Raw genomic sequence first — 14,450 nt, forward strand, 5'->3', positions numbered from 1 at the left:
TGTTTGTAATAAGCCGTTTACCAAAAGCACAACTCGATAGCAGATGCACACCCCATCTTCCCTGGCATATGAGCTGCAATATTGATATCAATGACAAACATGGACCTGAATTGGAAGCAGAAATATACCATAGAATATTGAAAGTGCTTTTGTAGTGTCTTCTTTGGATTTTTCTGATGTTCCAGCAAAGCCTGTAAAAAGGTCAACATAGGTAAATGACTGTAACTTAGCAATTGACAGGCTCTTGCCTGAGTGGATTGCTCCACGACCCACCCTATCCAAGAGGCTGTGAGTTCGACCCTGACACCTCTTGAAAAAAATACGTGTGCACATGCACGTGCATGTGCGCACAACTTTTATTTCTCACTTTTTTTCAAAAGCTTTCCCAAAACCTTGTCTATTAACAACAAGAGAAAAACCGCACCCGGAGGCATTGACCAAAGACCATTGAGGTATTGTTGATAAAATTGCTCTCATTGAGGCGAACTCCCTGCAAGAAAAATGTATTTTAAGAATGACTTTAGTTTACATGATTCAAAGATAGCTCATGAAGCTTGCAAACTGGCACACACTTGTAATTTATTTATCATTTGTGTACCGCCTTTAAAACTAGAATTGCAAACATCTCAAGAACATTTCATAGTAAAGCAGATACACCAACAGATGGGGGCCCTTCAACGGGTTTTGGGACTGAAACCAATCCCGTCAAGTGGGAAGACTCCGTTGGACACCCACACGCTTAATAGCACAACTTTAAAACCACAAATTTGAAATGGACAACTTAATTCAACTTGAAATTGAAATGAAAATGAAATGGAAAGATGGACACCAGCACTGGGGCCGGAACGAGCCGACCCCCCCTCAATATATGATATATTTATTGGGAGTATTTAACAAATACAATGCTCCATGGGTTCCAAGAACCAGATGATGTCCATGTACATATGAAAACAGTACCAAACAAATATGCTCGAAGTCGAAATTCAATGTAGATGCTCGAAGCAGAACGACCACTAGCGTGGTCCAGTCTCTACGGTCCTGTGCTTTCACTGGACTCCGCGGAGAGCGCCTCACTGGTGTTCCAAGACCACGCACAAACAGGCGCTCTTGTACTAACGCCTGGCTCTCCCGATCTCAGCACCTTTGGACCGAGGTTCTCCAATAGAGCTTGGACAACCCGGCACCGAACGGGTGTTACCGTGGGGAAATGAATCCCTTAGCAGATTTAACACACAATACTTTATTTAAATCTGAAAATTCACTTACTTGTTGTGGATGACAGAAGGAAGTCCAATACCCATGTGTGCAGTCACTTGAGAAAGATACCGAGGTATAGTAGCATGTCGAGGGAAGTGATTGCTTGGAATAGACTATAGCCTTTTGGCTACAGGAGCCCAAACATCAACAGGAGGAGCAGCAGCCACGTATGGAAGGTACAGCCGCCTGAGGAGAGGATGGGCAGCCTGCAGAAGATGGAGATGAGGCCGTTTGTTAACAAAGTTTGCAGAGTTCGGCCGCCAGTCACCTAGCTGTAAAAGCGCCGCCGCGGGAGATGAGCCCACAGCCGCCTGCTGTGGTGGGCAGCGCAGCCTATTTGGCTGCCCGTCTGGAGTCGTGTACACACACACAGGCGCTACTGTATTGGCTGCCTGTCTGGAGGAGCACAGCCACAGCCGCCTGGCTGCTTCAAGTGGGGCAGCCGCCTAATGAATAGGTAGAGCATGCGCAGCTTGTTTTGGCCGCCTGCAGAGTAAACACCTGCTGCAAGTACAGTCACCTGTACGGAGGGTAGTGCAGCCTGTGAGCAGTCCGTACAGAAGTGTAGAAGTGGTTTGCCCGAGTACAAGCGCAGCCTGAAGGAGCGAAGAGATGAAGCGCCGGTTGTCTTACGTAACAAGGTGGAAGCGGTGATCTCTACGCTTGAAGGAGAAGGTTTTTTTTTTATAAAAATTCAAGTGAAGTTTAACCTTAGTGTTTTCCACGTTTGCATGTGGGTGATTAGTGTGGGTAGGTGACCATGCCCACCCCCACACTCACTTAAGTGGGGCTCCCCACCTTGGCCCCTAAATGGGTGCCCAAAGGGGGTGCCCACTTTTAAATGAATGTGAACACTTAACCTTATAAAACAAAAGGTTAGAAATAAAATATTAAAAACAACATGTGCGATATACTTACTACCTGTTCACATGCACTAAAACTCATCAAAATACAGAGCAGACTTCACGACTCACTGGCGCTCAGTAAGTAACACGTCAAGCAGGCAAACACAAAAATACATATCATGCGAAAACAGTTTCAAACATGCAAATCATGTGTGCATGTGCAAATAGTAACATGGACATATCTCCCGTTCATGGAACAAGTACAAAATATCTGTCGGCACAAAACTGGCACGACGTAAAACATAAAAACCTAGTCTTCCTATGGAGTGACGGTCCCATAGGTAAGACGCAGTTCCAGGCACGAGTCTCCCTATGGTGTGACAATCCCATAGGCAAAACACGGCATGAATACTGGCTCTTCCATGGCGTGACAATCCCATGGGTCGAACACAGTCCAGGTCATACACGGGTGGCACCAGTCTGGCTCCCGTCCATACGACACCATCCTGCTAACACACGGGTGGCACCAGTCTTGCTGCCGTCCATGTCAACAAAATATTAGCCTCTTCACATGAGACACCGGCCTGGCCTCAAGTGAACGAGACTCAAAATCTGGAGATGGACCAAATGGTCGGCCAATTGGTGACATCCCCCCGGGCCTCTAAAGAGTTGACCTCGACTGAAAAGCCTCAAGCTATGCCTGCAACAACTGTGGGTAATCAACAAAATAATCCTCATTTACCCACTTGGCATCAATAGGCAAATAATTCTTAAACTTCACAAGGTATCTCCTGGAAAGCTTTCCTGCAGCAGAAGCAGGTAGCTTTCTCTCCTTGTGAAAAACAATCTGTTTTGGCTGGAGGATCTCCTCAAGCTCTTCAATCTCTGGCGGATCTTCTGTAACAGGCTCATCAAGATCTGGCCCCACATATTTCCGAAATAGACTCACATGAAAAGCATTGTGAATCTTCCAATGACTGGGTAAAGCAAGCCGGTATGACACTTCATTGATCTTGTGAATCACCTTGAAGGGTCCATAATAGCGAGGAGAAAACTTAGGATATGATCCTTCTCGTCCTGGCCTCTTCCGAAGCCTAGCCTTCTCAAATTTCAACAAAACCCAATCACCTTCTTTGACTTCCATGTCCCTTCTGTGCTTGTCAGCAGCCATTTTATGCTTATCCTGAGATCTTGCAATGGCTGTCCGGACCTGACCAAAGGCAACATCCAAGTCACGAACATATTCATCAGCTGCAAAAATCTCATCCTTGGTACGAAGGATGGGTGGCAAAACCACTCTACCATAGATAATCTCAAACGGAGCCTTTCCCGTGGAAGCATGGATCATATTATTGTAGGCAAACTCAACAAGTGGAAGATACTTCTCCCATGCAATCTTTTGATCTGCCACATAGCATTTCAACAAATCCAACATGACTGAATTTGCAGCTTCACTTTGGCCATCCGTTTGGGGATGATAAGCTGATGAAAACTCAAGTTTAGTACCCATATTATCAAACAAAGCCCTCCAAAAGAGGCTCGTAGTCCTGGGATCTCTATCCCCAACAATGGATTTAGGCATACCACGATGCTTGAAAATATTAGCAAGAAAAAGCTTTACCGTATGATCAGCTTTGATGGTTTTCTTGACGGGCGAGAAGTGAGCTTGCTTGCTAAACCTGTCCACAATGGTCCAAATAGCATCATTCCCATGCTGGGATCTAGGCAAATCCATAATAAAATCCATAGTAATGCTTTCCCAAGGTTGCGAGGGAATAGGCAATGGCTGAAGCAAACCTAGAGGTTTTTGCCTATCAAATTTCACCTTTTGGCAAGTAATACATGCACGTACATAAGCCTCAATGTCTTTACGCATGCTCGGCCAAAAGAAATACCTCTGAATCATGCGAGTAGTAGGCATGATACCTCGATGACCAGCATATGGTGGAGCGTGACATTCGTCCATAACCTTTGGACGCAAATCCTTTACCACGCATAGACAATTATCCTTCATAAGATAACCCTCGTTGATAACATAAGAGGCATGTGAATGACCAGCCATCAAATCAGTCCATATATGGCAAAAATCAGCATCCAAATGATACAAATCTCTCATAGCAGATAAGTCTGCATGAGAGGCCACTGAGACTGCAACAACATAAGGCCTCCTAGATAGTGCATCGGCCACCACATTTTTCTTTCCTGGAGTATGCACAATCTGAAAATGAAACATGGAAAGAAAATTGGCCATTCTCATCTGCTTCTCTGAAAGCTTTGTTTGAGATAGAAAGTATCTCAAGCTTTGATGATCTGTCTTGACTACAAATTCAACCCCAAGAAGATAATGTTTCCATATCTTTAAGGAATGAATTACAACCAAGAGCTCTTTCTCATAGATATCCATATGAAGCTCGGCATCATACAAACGACAGCTCTCGTATGCAACTGCATGTCCTTCTTGATTTAGGACAGCTCCAATACAATCACCACAAGCATCACATTCAACCACGAATGACTTGTGCAAGTCAAGAACAATCAATACTGGACCACATATAATAGCATGCTTGAGCTACAAGAAAGCATCCTGTTCATTTGAAGTCCATTTGAAAGCAGTTTTCTTCTTCGTGAGATCATGTAGAGGAGTGGCAATCATAGCAAAATGCCTTATGAAACGCCTATAGTACGAACATAATCCCAGAAAACTACGTACTTGATGTACGTTTTGCAATTCGGGCCAATTGCGAATGGTCTCTATCTTTGCAGCATAGTTGTCACGGTACGAAAATACGATACGGTACGGTACGATACCGTACGGGAATATTCGGTACAGTATGAAATTTTGGGATACGGTACGATAAAATACGGTTTTTATTTTTTACACTTACAAGCTATGGAGCTTCAAGCTTGAATGTGAGGGAAGGTTGGGAGGGGAGGAGTCTACAGTGCTTGAGAAACCAGTACATGGATATGTGTCTCTCCCGGTTGGATCTCCCGATTGTCTCCAAAAAAGAACCTGGATGGGTAATGCAATACCAAAGGTCTCCCAGTGTAGCGTTTATGACTAAGGGACCGTCCTTGCACAAATACGAGGAGTGCATCTAGGGTGATAAGTTTAGGGACTCCTCTCTAGATCAAAATGGCCATGTCCAAATGTTCTCCCTTGTGCATAACTTGAGAATCTAATTGTCTAGCCTACCTATACCAGGGATCCCCAAGTGATGTAGCAAGATTCTCTCATCCTACCAATCAAGTGTACACTACCAGTCTACCTCGCCAGATTTTTTAGGTCTCTCCACAACCCCATATGGAATACTGAGTGGACACGAAAGTTGCGAAGTATTGCGAGCATTTGGGATCTTCGTAAAGCAGGGTTTCTATTTTTTTTAAGCATTTGGAAATTTTTTTTCAAGGGGAAAAAATTTTTTGGGGAAAAAAAAAAACCTAACTCGTACCGTACGATATCGTACGAATTCGTACGATATCGTACCGTACGACTCGTACATACGAATAGGTTCGTACGCGTACGAGAAACAACTATGCTTTGCAGGATCCATTGTAACTCCATGCTTGGATACAATGTGTCCCAAATAATGAATCTCTGAAAGGAAAAACTCACTTTTCTTGGCATTTACGAAAAGTTTATATGCTTCCGCAACTCTTCGAACACTGTGACCAAATGAGTTCGGTGTTCTTGCTCATTCTTGGAGAAAACCAAGATATCATCAAAGAATACTCCTGTAAATTTGCGATGGGATCGGAATATCCTATCCATCATTCGATTAAATGTGGCAAGAGCATTAGTGAGACCAAAAGGCATTACCAAAAATTCATATAGTCCGAAGGCTGTCCTGAATGCAGTCTTATGGACATCTTGTGGCACCACGCGTATCTGGTGATAACCACTCTTCAAGTCAAGTCTGCTAAAGCAAGCTAAGCCATCAAGCTTATCCAAGATATCATCAATTCGCGGAATTGGGAATCTGTTCTTGATGGTAAGCTTGTTCAAAGCTCTATAGTCCACACACATACGGAATGATCCATCCTTCTTTTGAACAAGAAGCACAGGAGAGCAATAAGGTGAGAAACTGGGCTGAACCAAACCTTTCTCTAAAGTCAGCCTATCATTAGACATAGCATCCATATTTTGATGATTTGGCACAAGGCTATCACGTACAAGAACCAAGTACGCTGAAATACTCTTTTTCATTGCTTTATTAATTTGGATGTGTGATACAAGTGGGATGGAATCCCCTTCTTTGCCAGCATTAATAAAATGCATGCGGCCTTTATGTATAAAAGAAATCATATTAGACTTGTAGTCTTTGAGGGGCTCAAGCCTATGGTGCCACGGCTTGCCCAACAATACATCACATCCATTCAATGGAGCAACTAGAAAATGTTCATTATCAAGGTAGCCCTGGATAGTTCCATTTCAACCCTCATAGCATCAGGCTCTTGTTCAAGCATAACTGTCTTTCCTGGAGACAATTGACCCTTTGATTCACTATCATTAACCCTTAAGGGGCTTGTGTCTACCTTGCAGGGCATCAGACCCACGAGAGGCACTAGATGGACCCCTCGAATTTGGCACTTCCGAAGGGTTACCTTGGCTGTCCATTGTGTTTTAAGTTTGCTAAAAGTAGGATGTCCAGTACACACGTTCATTTCCCCACTAGGAAGAGGGAAACAACCGTGCTCTGATACCAATGAAACCAATCCCGTCAAGTGGGAAGACTCCGTTGGACACCCACACGCTTAATAGCACAACTTTAAAACCACAAATTTGAAATGGACAACTTAATTCAACTTGAAATTGAAATGAAAATGAAATGGAAAGATGGACACCAATACTGGGGCGGAACAGGCCGATCCCCCCTCAATATATGATATATTTATTGGGAGTATTTAACAAATACAATGCTCCATGGGTTCCAAGAACCAGATGATGTCCATGTACATATGCAAACAGTACCAAACAAATATGCTCGAAGTCGAAATTTGATGTAGATGCTCGAAGCAGAACGACCACTAGCGTGGTCCAGTCTCTACGGTCCTGTGCTTTCACTGGACTCTGCGGAGAGCGCCTCACTGGTGTTCCGAGACCACGCACAAACACGCGCTCTCGTACTAACGCCTGGCTCTCCCGATCTCAGCACCTTTGGACCGAGGTTCTCCAATAGAGCTTGGACAACCCGGCACCAAACGGGTGTTACCGTGGGGAAATGAATCCCTTAGCAAATTTAACACACAGTATTTTATTTAAATCTGAAAATTCACTTACTTGTTGTGGATGACAGAAGGAAGTCCAATACTCATGTGTGCACTCACTTGAGAAAGATACCGAGGTATAGTAGCATGTCGAGGGACGTGACTGCTTGGAATAGACTATAGCCTTTTGGCTACAGGAGCCCAAACATCAACAGGAAGAGCAGCAGCCACGTATGGAAGGTACAGCCGCCTGAGGAGAGGATGAGCAGCCTGCAGAAGATGGAGAGGAGGCCGTTTGTTAACAAAGTTTGCAAGGTTCGGCCGACAGTCACCTAGCTGTAAAAGCACCACCGCGGGAGATGAGCCCACAGCCGCCTGCTGTGGTGGGCAGCGCAGCCTATTTGGCTGCCCGTCTGGAGTCGTGTACACACACACAGGCGCTACTGTATTGGCTGCCTGTCTGGAGGAGCACAGCCACAGCCGCCTGGCTGCTTCAGGTGGGGCAGCTGCCTGTTGAATAGGTAGAGCATGCGCAGCCTGTTTTGGCCGCCTGCAGAGTAAACACCTGCTGCAAGTACAATCACCTGTACAGAGGGTAGTGCAGCCTGTGAGCAGTCCGTACAGAAGTGTAGAAGTGGTTTGCCCGAGTACAAGCGCAGCCTGAAGGAGCGAAGAGATGAAGCGCCGGTTGTCTTACGTAACAAGGTGGAAGCGGTGATCTCTACGCTTGAAGGAGAAGGTTTTTTTTTATAGAAATTAAAGTGAAGTTTAACCTTAGTGTTTTCCACGCTTGCATGTGGGTGATTAGTGTGGGTACACTCACTTAAGTGGGGCTCCCCACCTTGGCCCCTAAATGGGTGCCCAAAGGGGGTGCCCACTTTTAAATGAATGTGAACACTTAACCTTATAAAACAAAAGGTTAGAAATAAAATATTAAAAACAACATGTGCGATATACTTACTACCTGTTCACATGCACTAAAACTCATCAAAATACAGAGCAGACTTCACGACTCACTGGCGCTCAGTAAGTAACACGTCAAGCAGGCAAACACAAAAATACATATCATGCGAAAACAGTTTCAAACATGCAAATCATGTGTGCATGTGCAAATAGTAACATGGACATATCTCCCGTTCATGGAACAAGTACAAAATATCTGTCGGCACAAAACTGGCACGACGTAAAACATAAAAGCCTAGTCTTCCTATGGAGTGACGGTCCCATAGGTAAGACGCAGTTCCAGGCACGAGTCTCCCTATGGTGTGACAATCCCATAGGCAAAACACGGCACGAATACTGGCTCTTCCATGGCGTGACAATCCCATGGGTCGAACACAGTCCAGGTCATACACGGGTGGCACCAGTCTGGCTCCCGTCCATACGACACCATCCTGCTAACACACGGGTGGCACCAGTCTGGCTCCCGTCCATGTCAACAAAATACTGGCCTCTGCACATGAGACACCGGAGTGAACGAGACTCAAAATCTGGAGATGGACCAAATGGTCGGCCAATTGGTGACAGGGACCCAATCGGGTGTCTAGTGTATGTCATCTCTGTCATTTCTTCTCTCAATGTTTGCACGATAATAAAAGCCACGTGGAAGGCTGAAAACACATGTATGGAATGTACTGAACTCGGCAAGGAGCTGGATGGCATGAAGGCCTCCATAGGAAAGGGCTAGAAGGGGGTAAAAAACGCATGCAGGTCTCCCTAGCTCATGTTGTGAAGCAACTAAAAATTGCACTGGCAAAGACTAAACAAACTATGGCCACAGACAACCATGGTTAGTTAGTACAAAAGGTACGATACAGTACGGTACGATAAAATACGGTACTAATTGGTGCCTTAAAATTTTTTGAGGTACGGTACGATATTAGTACGTTTTTAAAAAAAATACTTCCTAAACTTAAAAATTGTAGACAAGAAGTTACAAAATAGTAGAACCATGAACATAATGTCATCATGCCATTAGAGTACAAAATTGCTACAAAAGGATAGGCCAAAAACTCATGGCATGGGCGACCGCCAACATGCGTACATACATGATACTACATACTACAATACATCATCGATGGGCTAGAAGGAGATAGATGCCCAATGCCTAGAGAGCTATAACATATCAAAAGTCTACATCATCACCAACATCTGCATGATCATCAACATGATCACTACTAGAGTGTCCATCAAGAGAGTTCTCTGAAGAGGACTCTTCGAAGGTGGACGAGACACTCTGGGGATCATTCTCGCTAAGTAGGTTGCCATCATCATCAAACAAGGGCTCTCTAGGCAATGGGGTATCATCATGAGGGGGCAATGGAATATCATCATGAAGGCGGGGATTGGAGCTCGAGGATCCCCGCCTCACATATGTGCGAAGGCCACCCTTTGCCGATGTCGAAGGCGGAGGCCTATGAACTCCAACTGCTCGGCCCCGTCCATGCTGACTCCTGGTGCTACGAGTATCTGCTGCCACAAGCTCACTATAGAGCTCCATGAAGATTGCCTCCTCCTCCTCATCAGGTTGTTGATTGACACTTGCAAAGTTTTCACTCGTCAAGGTGAAAGTGTCAACATTGACCTACACATTAAGGCACAAAAGTTAGAGTCTGTACAGTGTACACAAAACTTAAAAGTTATGAGTCATGACAAGTTAGAGTCTAGACTTGTCACTTACTTGCTTGGGACTACCCATACTAAGAATGCCCTGCATCATGCGCAAGTTAGTGCGGCAGTAGACCAACCGCTCCAACTGTCGTGTGCTCAGTCGATTGCGTATCCTCGTGTGTATGAGAGAATAGGAACTCCAGTTCCTCTCACATGCACCCGAAGAACAATCCTAGGCTAGGACCCTTAAGGTATGGGTTGGAGATGCTCTAGTCCATACCCAAAATTGTCCCACCAAAAAAGGGGCTTCACAAGTGACTCCCTCCTCCAGCAAGTGGGAGACGAAAAGGAGGTTTGACCTCTCTGATCAACATAGCAGCCCAACTCCTCTAGAAAGGCATTGTGCTCATCAACTGGCACAGCTCGAAGCATATATGCATCCCGATCTTGTCGAAGCTCCCTATCGGTGCAAACTACTGGAGACTTGTAGGCTGGATGTACCAATGCTGCAAACCCGTGGATTGGTTTGTGCATCCACCTCCATCTCTTCTGTGCAATCTCCATGATTTGTGCTCACTCCTCGGATGTAATGTCTGTGCAAGCCTCCAACTCCACAAGGGCAGCTCTAAAGAAGTGGACAAGAAGGCCCATGGTGGACCCCTCGCAATCTGTCATCCGCAAGAGCCTATAGAATGGAGTCATAGCAATGACAATTGCTCGGACTCTAGTCCAAAATCTCTCCTCTAGGCAAAAGCGTTGCATGGCTTTGGCCTCTTCAGTGACGTGCTCATCCCAATCGTTCCACATGGTGGAAACAACTGTCTGGCGAAGGGCGGGCCTCACATCGTATAGACGCTCCAAAACCAGCCACATGTAGGCAAAGCGGGTGGCCGATGGCTTCTTCAAGTCAAGCTTGCTATGCTCACGAAACATAGCAAGCACCTTCACCTTTAGCATGAAGAAGTTGACAATAGATGTAGCTTGTTGCACAATCCTCTTCACCCAGCCGAGCTTCGCCACATCCTCCATGAGTAAGTCAATGCAATGACTCGCACATGGAGTCCACACAATGGTGGGGAATTCCTCCTCAAGCAAGCGGCCCATGCGTCGACAATTTGATGCATTGTCGGTGATGAGTTGCACCACGTTTTGAGCCCCAACCTACATGGTAGATAAATCATATGAGTTGAGGGCTTTGCACAAATGACAAAATCAGCCACACTTAAGTAAAATAATGCTTACCTCTATGATCGCTTGCCTAATATGGCGGTAGATGAAACTCCCGGTAGTCTTTCTCCCCCTTCTCCCTGTGTCAACCGCACGCAAGAAGTATGTGCCAAGCGGGCAAGACACAAGGATGTTGATAATGCCACGCTTCCTTTGATCACTCCATCCATATGTGAGAATAGAACATCCATACTTCGTCCATACGGCTCGAATCGGGTCAAGGGCTCGATCAATTCTCTCCTTCTCTTCATCAATCTTCCTCGTGCGCATAGCCGTGTAAGAGACCCCCGTCCACCCCTCACATGGGCCCACATTTGCAATCGCCGTCACCATCTTCTTCCATTGCTCCTTTTGGAGTACATTGAAGGCAAGATTGCATTCAATAATGGTGCGAGCAATCTCTATCTCCGCAAGGCGTTGCCGCTCCTTAAGGAATGCAACCGAACCTCTCACACTACCCGTGACTTGGTGGAGAGAGGGTTGCACCCCTTCACGCTCCACCACCCTTTGCCTTTTGCCCGGTGCGGAGGCGGACCGTGCATCCGTGGAAGTGGTAGTGGAGGATACACCAATGAAAGAGCCAGTGGCCGCTTCATCATGTGCCGATGGTGGTGCCGGTGGTGGTGCCGGTGCGCGTGTTGATGATGCTCCTCTACTTGAATTTGAGCCGCCGCTCATCTTCCACGCAATGTCATCGGCAATGCTTTGCGGAATCTCCTTGCATGGGGCAACTTGTCCCCCAATCTTCGAAAGGTGTTGGAGAAGCCTTGTTGTTCCACTAGTGTATGACTTGCCGCAATATCGGCATGTCCAATGATGGGAGTTGGACTTCTTGGTGTCCTTCTCCACATTGAGGCAATGCAAATCAAAAGCCTCATGCTTCTCCCGAGGCATGATGGATAAGAGAAGGGCTGAAGCGTGGAGTAGAGGAGAGAGCGTAGAGAAGATGAAGTATGGGAAGAGCTTGGAGGAAGAGAACTTGGAGTAGAGGCTCAAGTGGGATGGAAGGAGCTTGGAGGAGGGTGGAGGAGGGTGGAGGAGGGGCTTGGAGTAGGGCTTGGTGCTTGAGGCTTGCTTGGAGTAGATGGAGGAGAGGCTTGGTCCTTGAGGCTTTTATAGAAGAACTCAAGAGATGAAGGCAAACAACCAAAAAAACGGGCAGAAAACGGCTAGAAAAACGGGCAGAAAACGGCTACTTCCAACGGGCAGAAAACGGCTACTTCCAACGGGCAAAAACAGGCGAAATTCGTACCTGATCGTACGGATCCGTACAGTACGGTACGGTACGGTTCGTACGTACGGACAGATCCGTACGACGTACAGAACTAAGCCTGCAGACAACCAGGGGCTGAGGAACGACATTGAGGCAACCTTCAAGTGGATGTAGATTGTCAAGAAGGCAAAGGTGGCACCCACGCCATAACAGAGTGCTATCTTGTATCATGAATGCAACACTTGAAGTAGAAAATGTTGAGATATCGAGCTCGTCTAGTGAGGCGGTGGACACTGATGACCCGCCTGGGGGATAGGCCCCACACTTACACCACTGGCATGGTTGGTGAGATCATAGGAGATATGCGGCCAGTGGGATGACAGGCTGTGTGACAGCCATTCTAGAGACTGGCATAGTTATAGCGCCAGCTCATTTAGTCGGGTTCACACTATAGAGAACCCGTGTATGTATTGATTACCTTTCATATTATGCGTACTCTTATTCTTGTATATGGTGTGTTGAGTGTTGAGTGAAGAATGAAAAGATTTTCAGCCTCTCACCTTGTGTGTTCTCTATTAGGGTTTTGTGAGTGTGTGTGTGTGCTTGCAAGAGCTCAAGCTCTCTCCCCCCTGCATCTTTTCATGGTATCAGAGCCTGGTTCGTGCTAAGGGCTGAGCTGCAAGCAAGAGAACCACAGGAGGCGGTACGAGGGTAAGAGCTGCAACTACTCTTCCCTATTTGTGTTGGTGACTACACCCTTGTCGGGAGCTCTACGGGAGGCACCGGCAACGATCTCTGATTGAGAAGCTTTCTTCGTGGGAGTAAAGCTATAGGGCAACTATAATGTCCTATCGGACAAAGTTTTCGGGACCGAAAACGCGTTTCGGGCGCGTCTGGACCTCCGTTTTTCAAAAAGCAGGCGATTTCGAGCACTGCGGGTAAGTCATCAATTCTCTGCAGAACTCTGTTTTAAGAACTGCAGGAAGACAGATTGACTGTGCAGACACTGTGGGTGTTGCAAAGAGGTCTACAGTTGCCATTGGGTGTATGTATTCACATTGAGGTCACTGGTTGTGACATTTGAGAGTACTACAGTACCGCTGGTTGTGACATTTGAGAGTACTACAGTACCGCTGTGCAGAAAATATACTCTCAAATGTCACTGGTTGTGACATTTGAGAGTACTACAGTACCGCTGTGCAGAAAATACTGCAGTTTGTGCAGAAAAACCAGAGTGCAGTTTGTGGTAAAATTGTGTGTTTGGCAAGATGTCAAATGATGGGATAACTCAGATTGTGGCTGAGAAGCTTGATAAGAATAACTTCCATGCTTGGAGGTTCAGGTTGACGAATTTCCTGATGGGAAAAGGCTATTGGGACTACATAGAAGGTGAGCATGAAGAGGCACCGGAGATACCGGATATAAATCCGACTGCTGCAGATGTGAAAGAATTTAAAGACTGGAACCAAGGCCAAGGAGCCAGGAAGGTTATGTATTGGCTCTCTATTAGTATACAAGACACCATGATTGGGCATATTCAGGATGCCAAGTCCCCCAAGGAGGCGTGGGACACCTTGGTTAAACTCTATGAAACAAATACCAAGGCACGCAAGATACAGTTGAAGAACGTACTTCATACTGTGGAGAAAAAGAGCATGTCTGTGAATGACTATGCATTGAAGATAAAGGGTATTGTGGAATCCCTTGCATCTATTGGTGTGTCAGTAGATGATGATGATAAGGTGGAGGTCTGTCTACGTGGTCTCGGGCCACAATACAAGGCGTTCAAGACGTCTATTCAGACTCGGGAAAACATTCCCAACTTTACAAGTTTGGTGTCTATGTTGATTATCGAAGAGAAGAGCTTGGGTGAAGACCAACAGTCTTCACAAAGCAAAAACAGTTCAGAGCAACAGGCCTTCTACACAAGTTCAGGAAGAGGACGAGGTAGAGGAGGCCGTGGACACGATCAAGGAGCTGGCCGAACAAGCAATCAGAATTATGGCCAGCAGCAGCAGCAACAACAACAGTCCCAGAATCAACAACAATGCAAGTCAGCAATCACAGTCTTTGAGTGGACCAAGAGAGTC

General features: G+C 46.0%; 1 protein-coding gene across 2 annotated transcripts in view; it reads right to left on the bottom strand.

The window, feature by feature from the left end:
* Positions 1-14,450, bottom strand: part of LOC147621417 (ATP binding microtubule motor family protein) — a 154,425-nt gene that overhangs the window by 126,911 nt on the left and 13,064 nt on the right. For both annotated transcript variants that reach the window (XM_086824163.1, XM_086824164.1), the window contains 2 exons: positions 425-490; positions 129-191 (listed from right to left, as the gene is read on the bottom strand). In XM_086824163.1, the coding sequence (XP_086680289.1) occupies positions 129-191; positions 425-490 (129 nt within the window). The remainder of the gene's footprint in view (positions 1-128; positions 192-424; positions 491-14,450) is intronic.

The sequence above is a fragment of the Cibotium barometz genome, chromosome 30 (assembly GCF_041138505.1).
Source record: "Cibotium barometz isolate CiBa-2024 chromosome 30, ASM4113850v1, whole genome shotgun sequence".
NCBI lineage: Eukaryota > Viridiplantae > Streptophyta > Polypodiopsida > Cyatheales > Cibotiaceae > Cibotium > Cibotium barometz.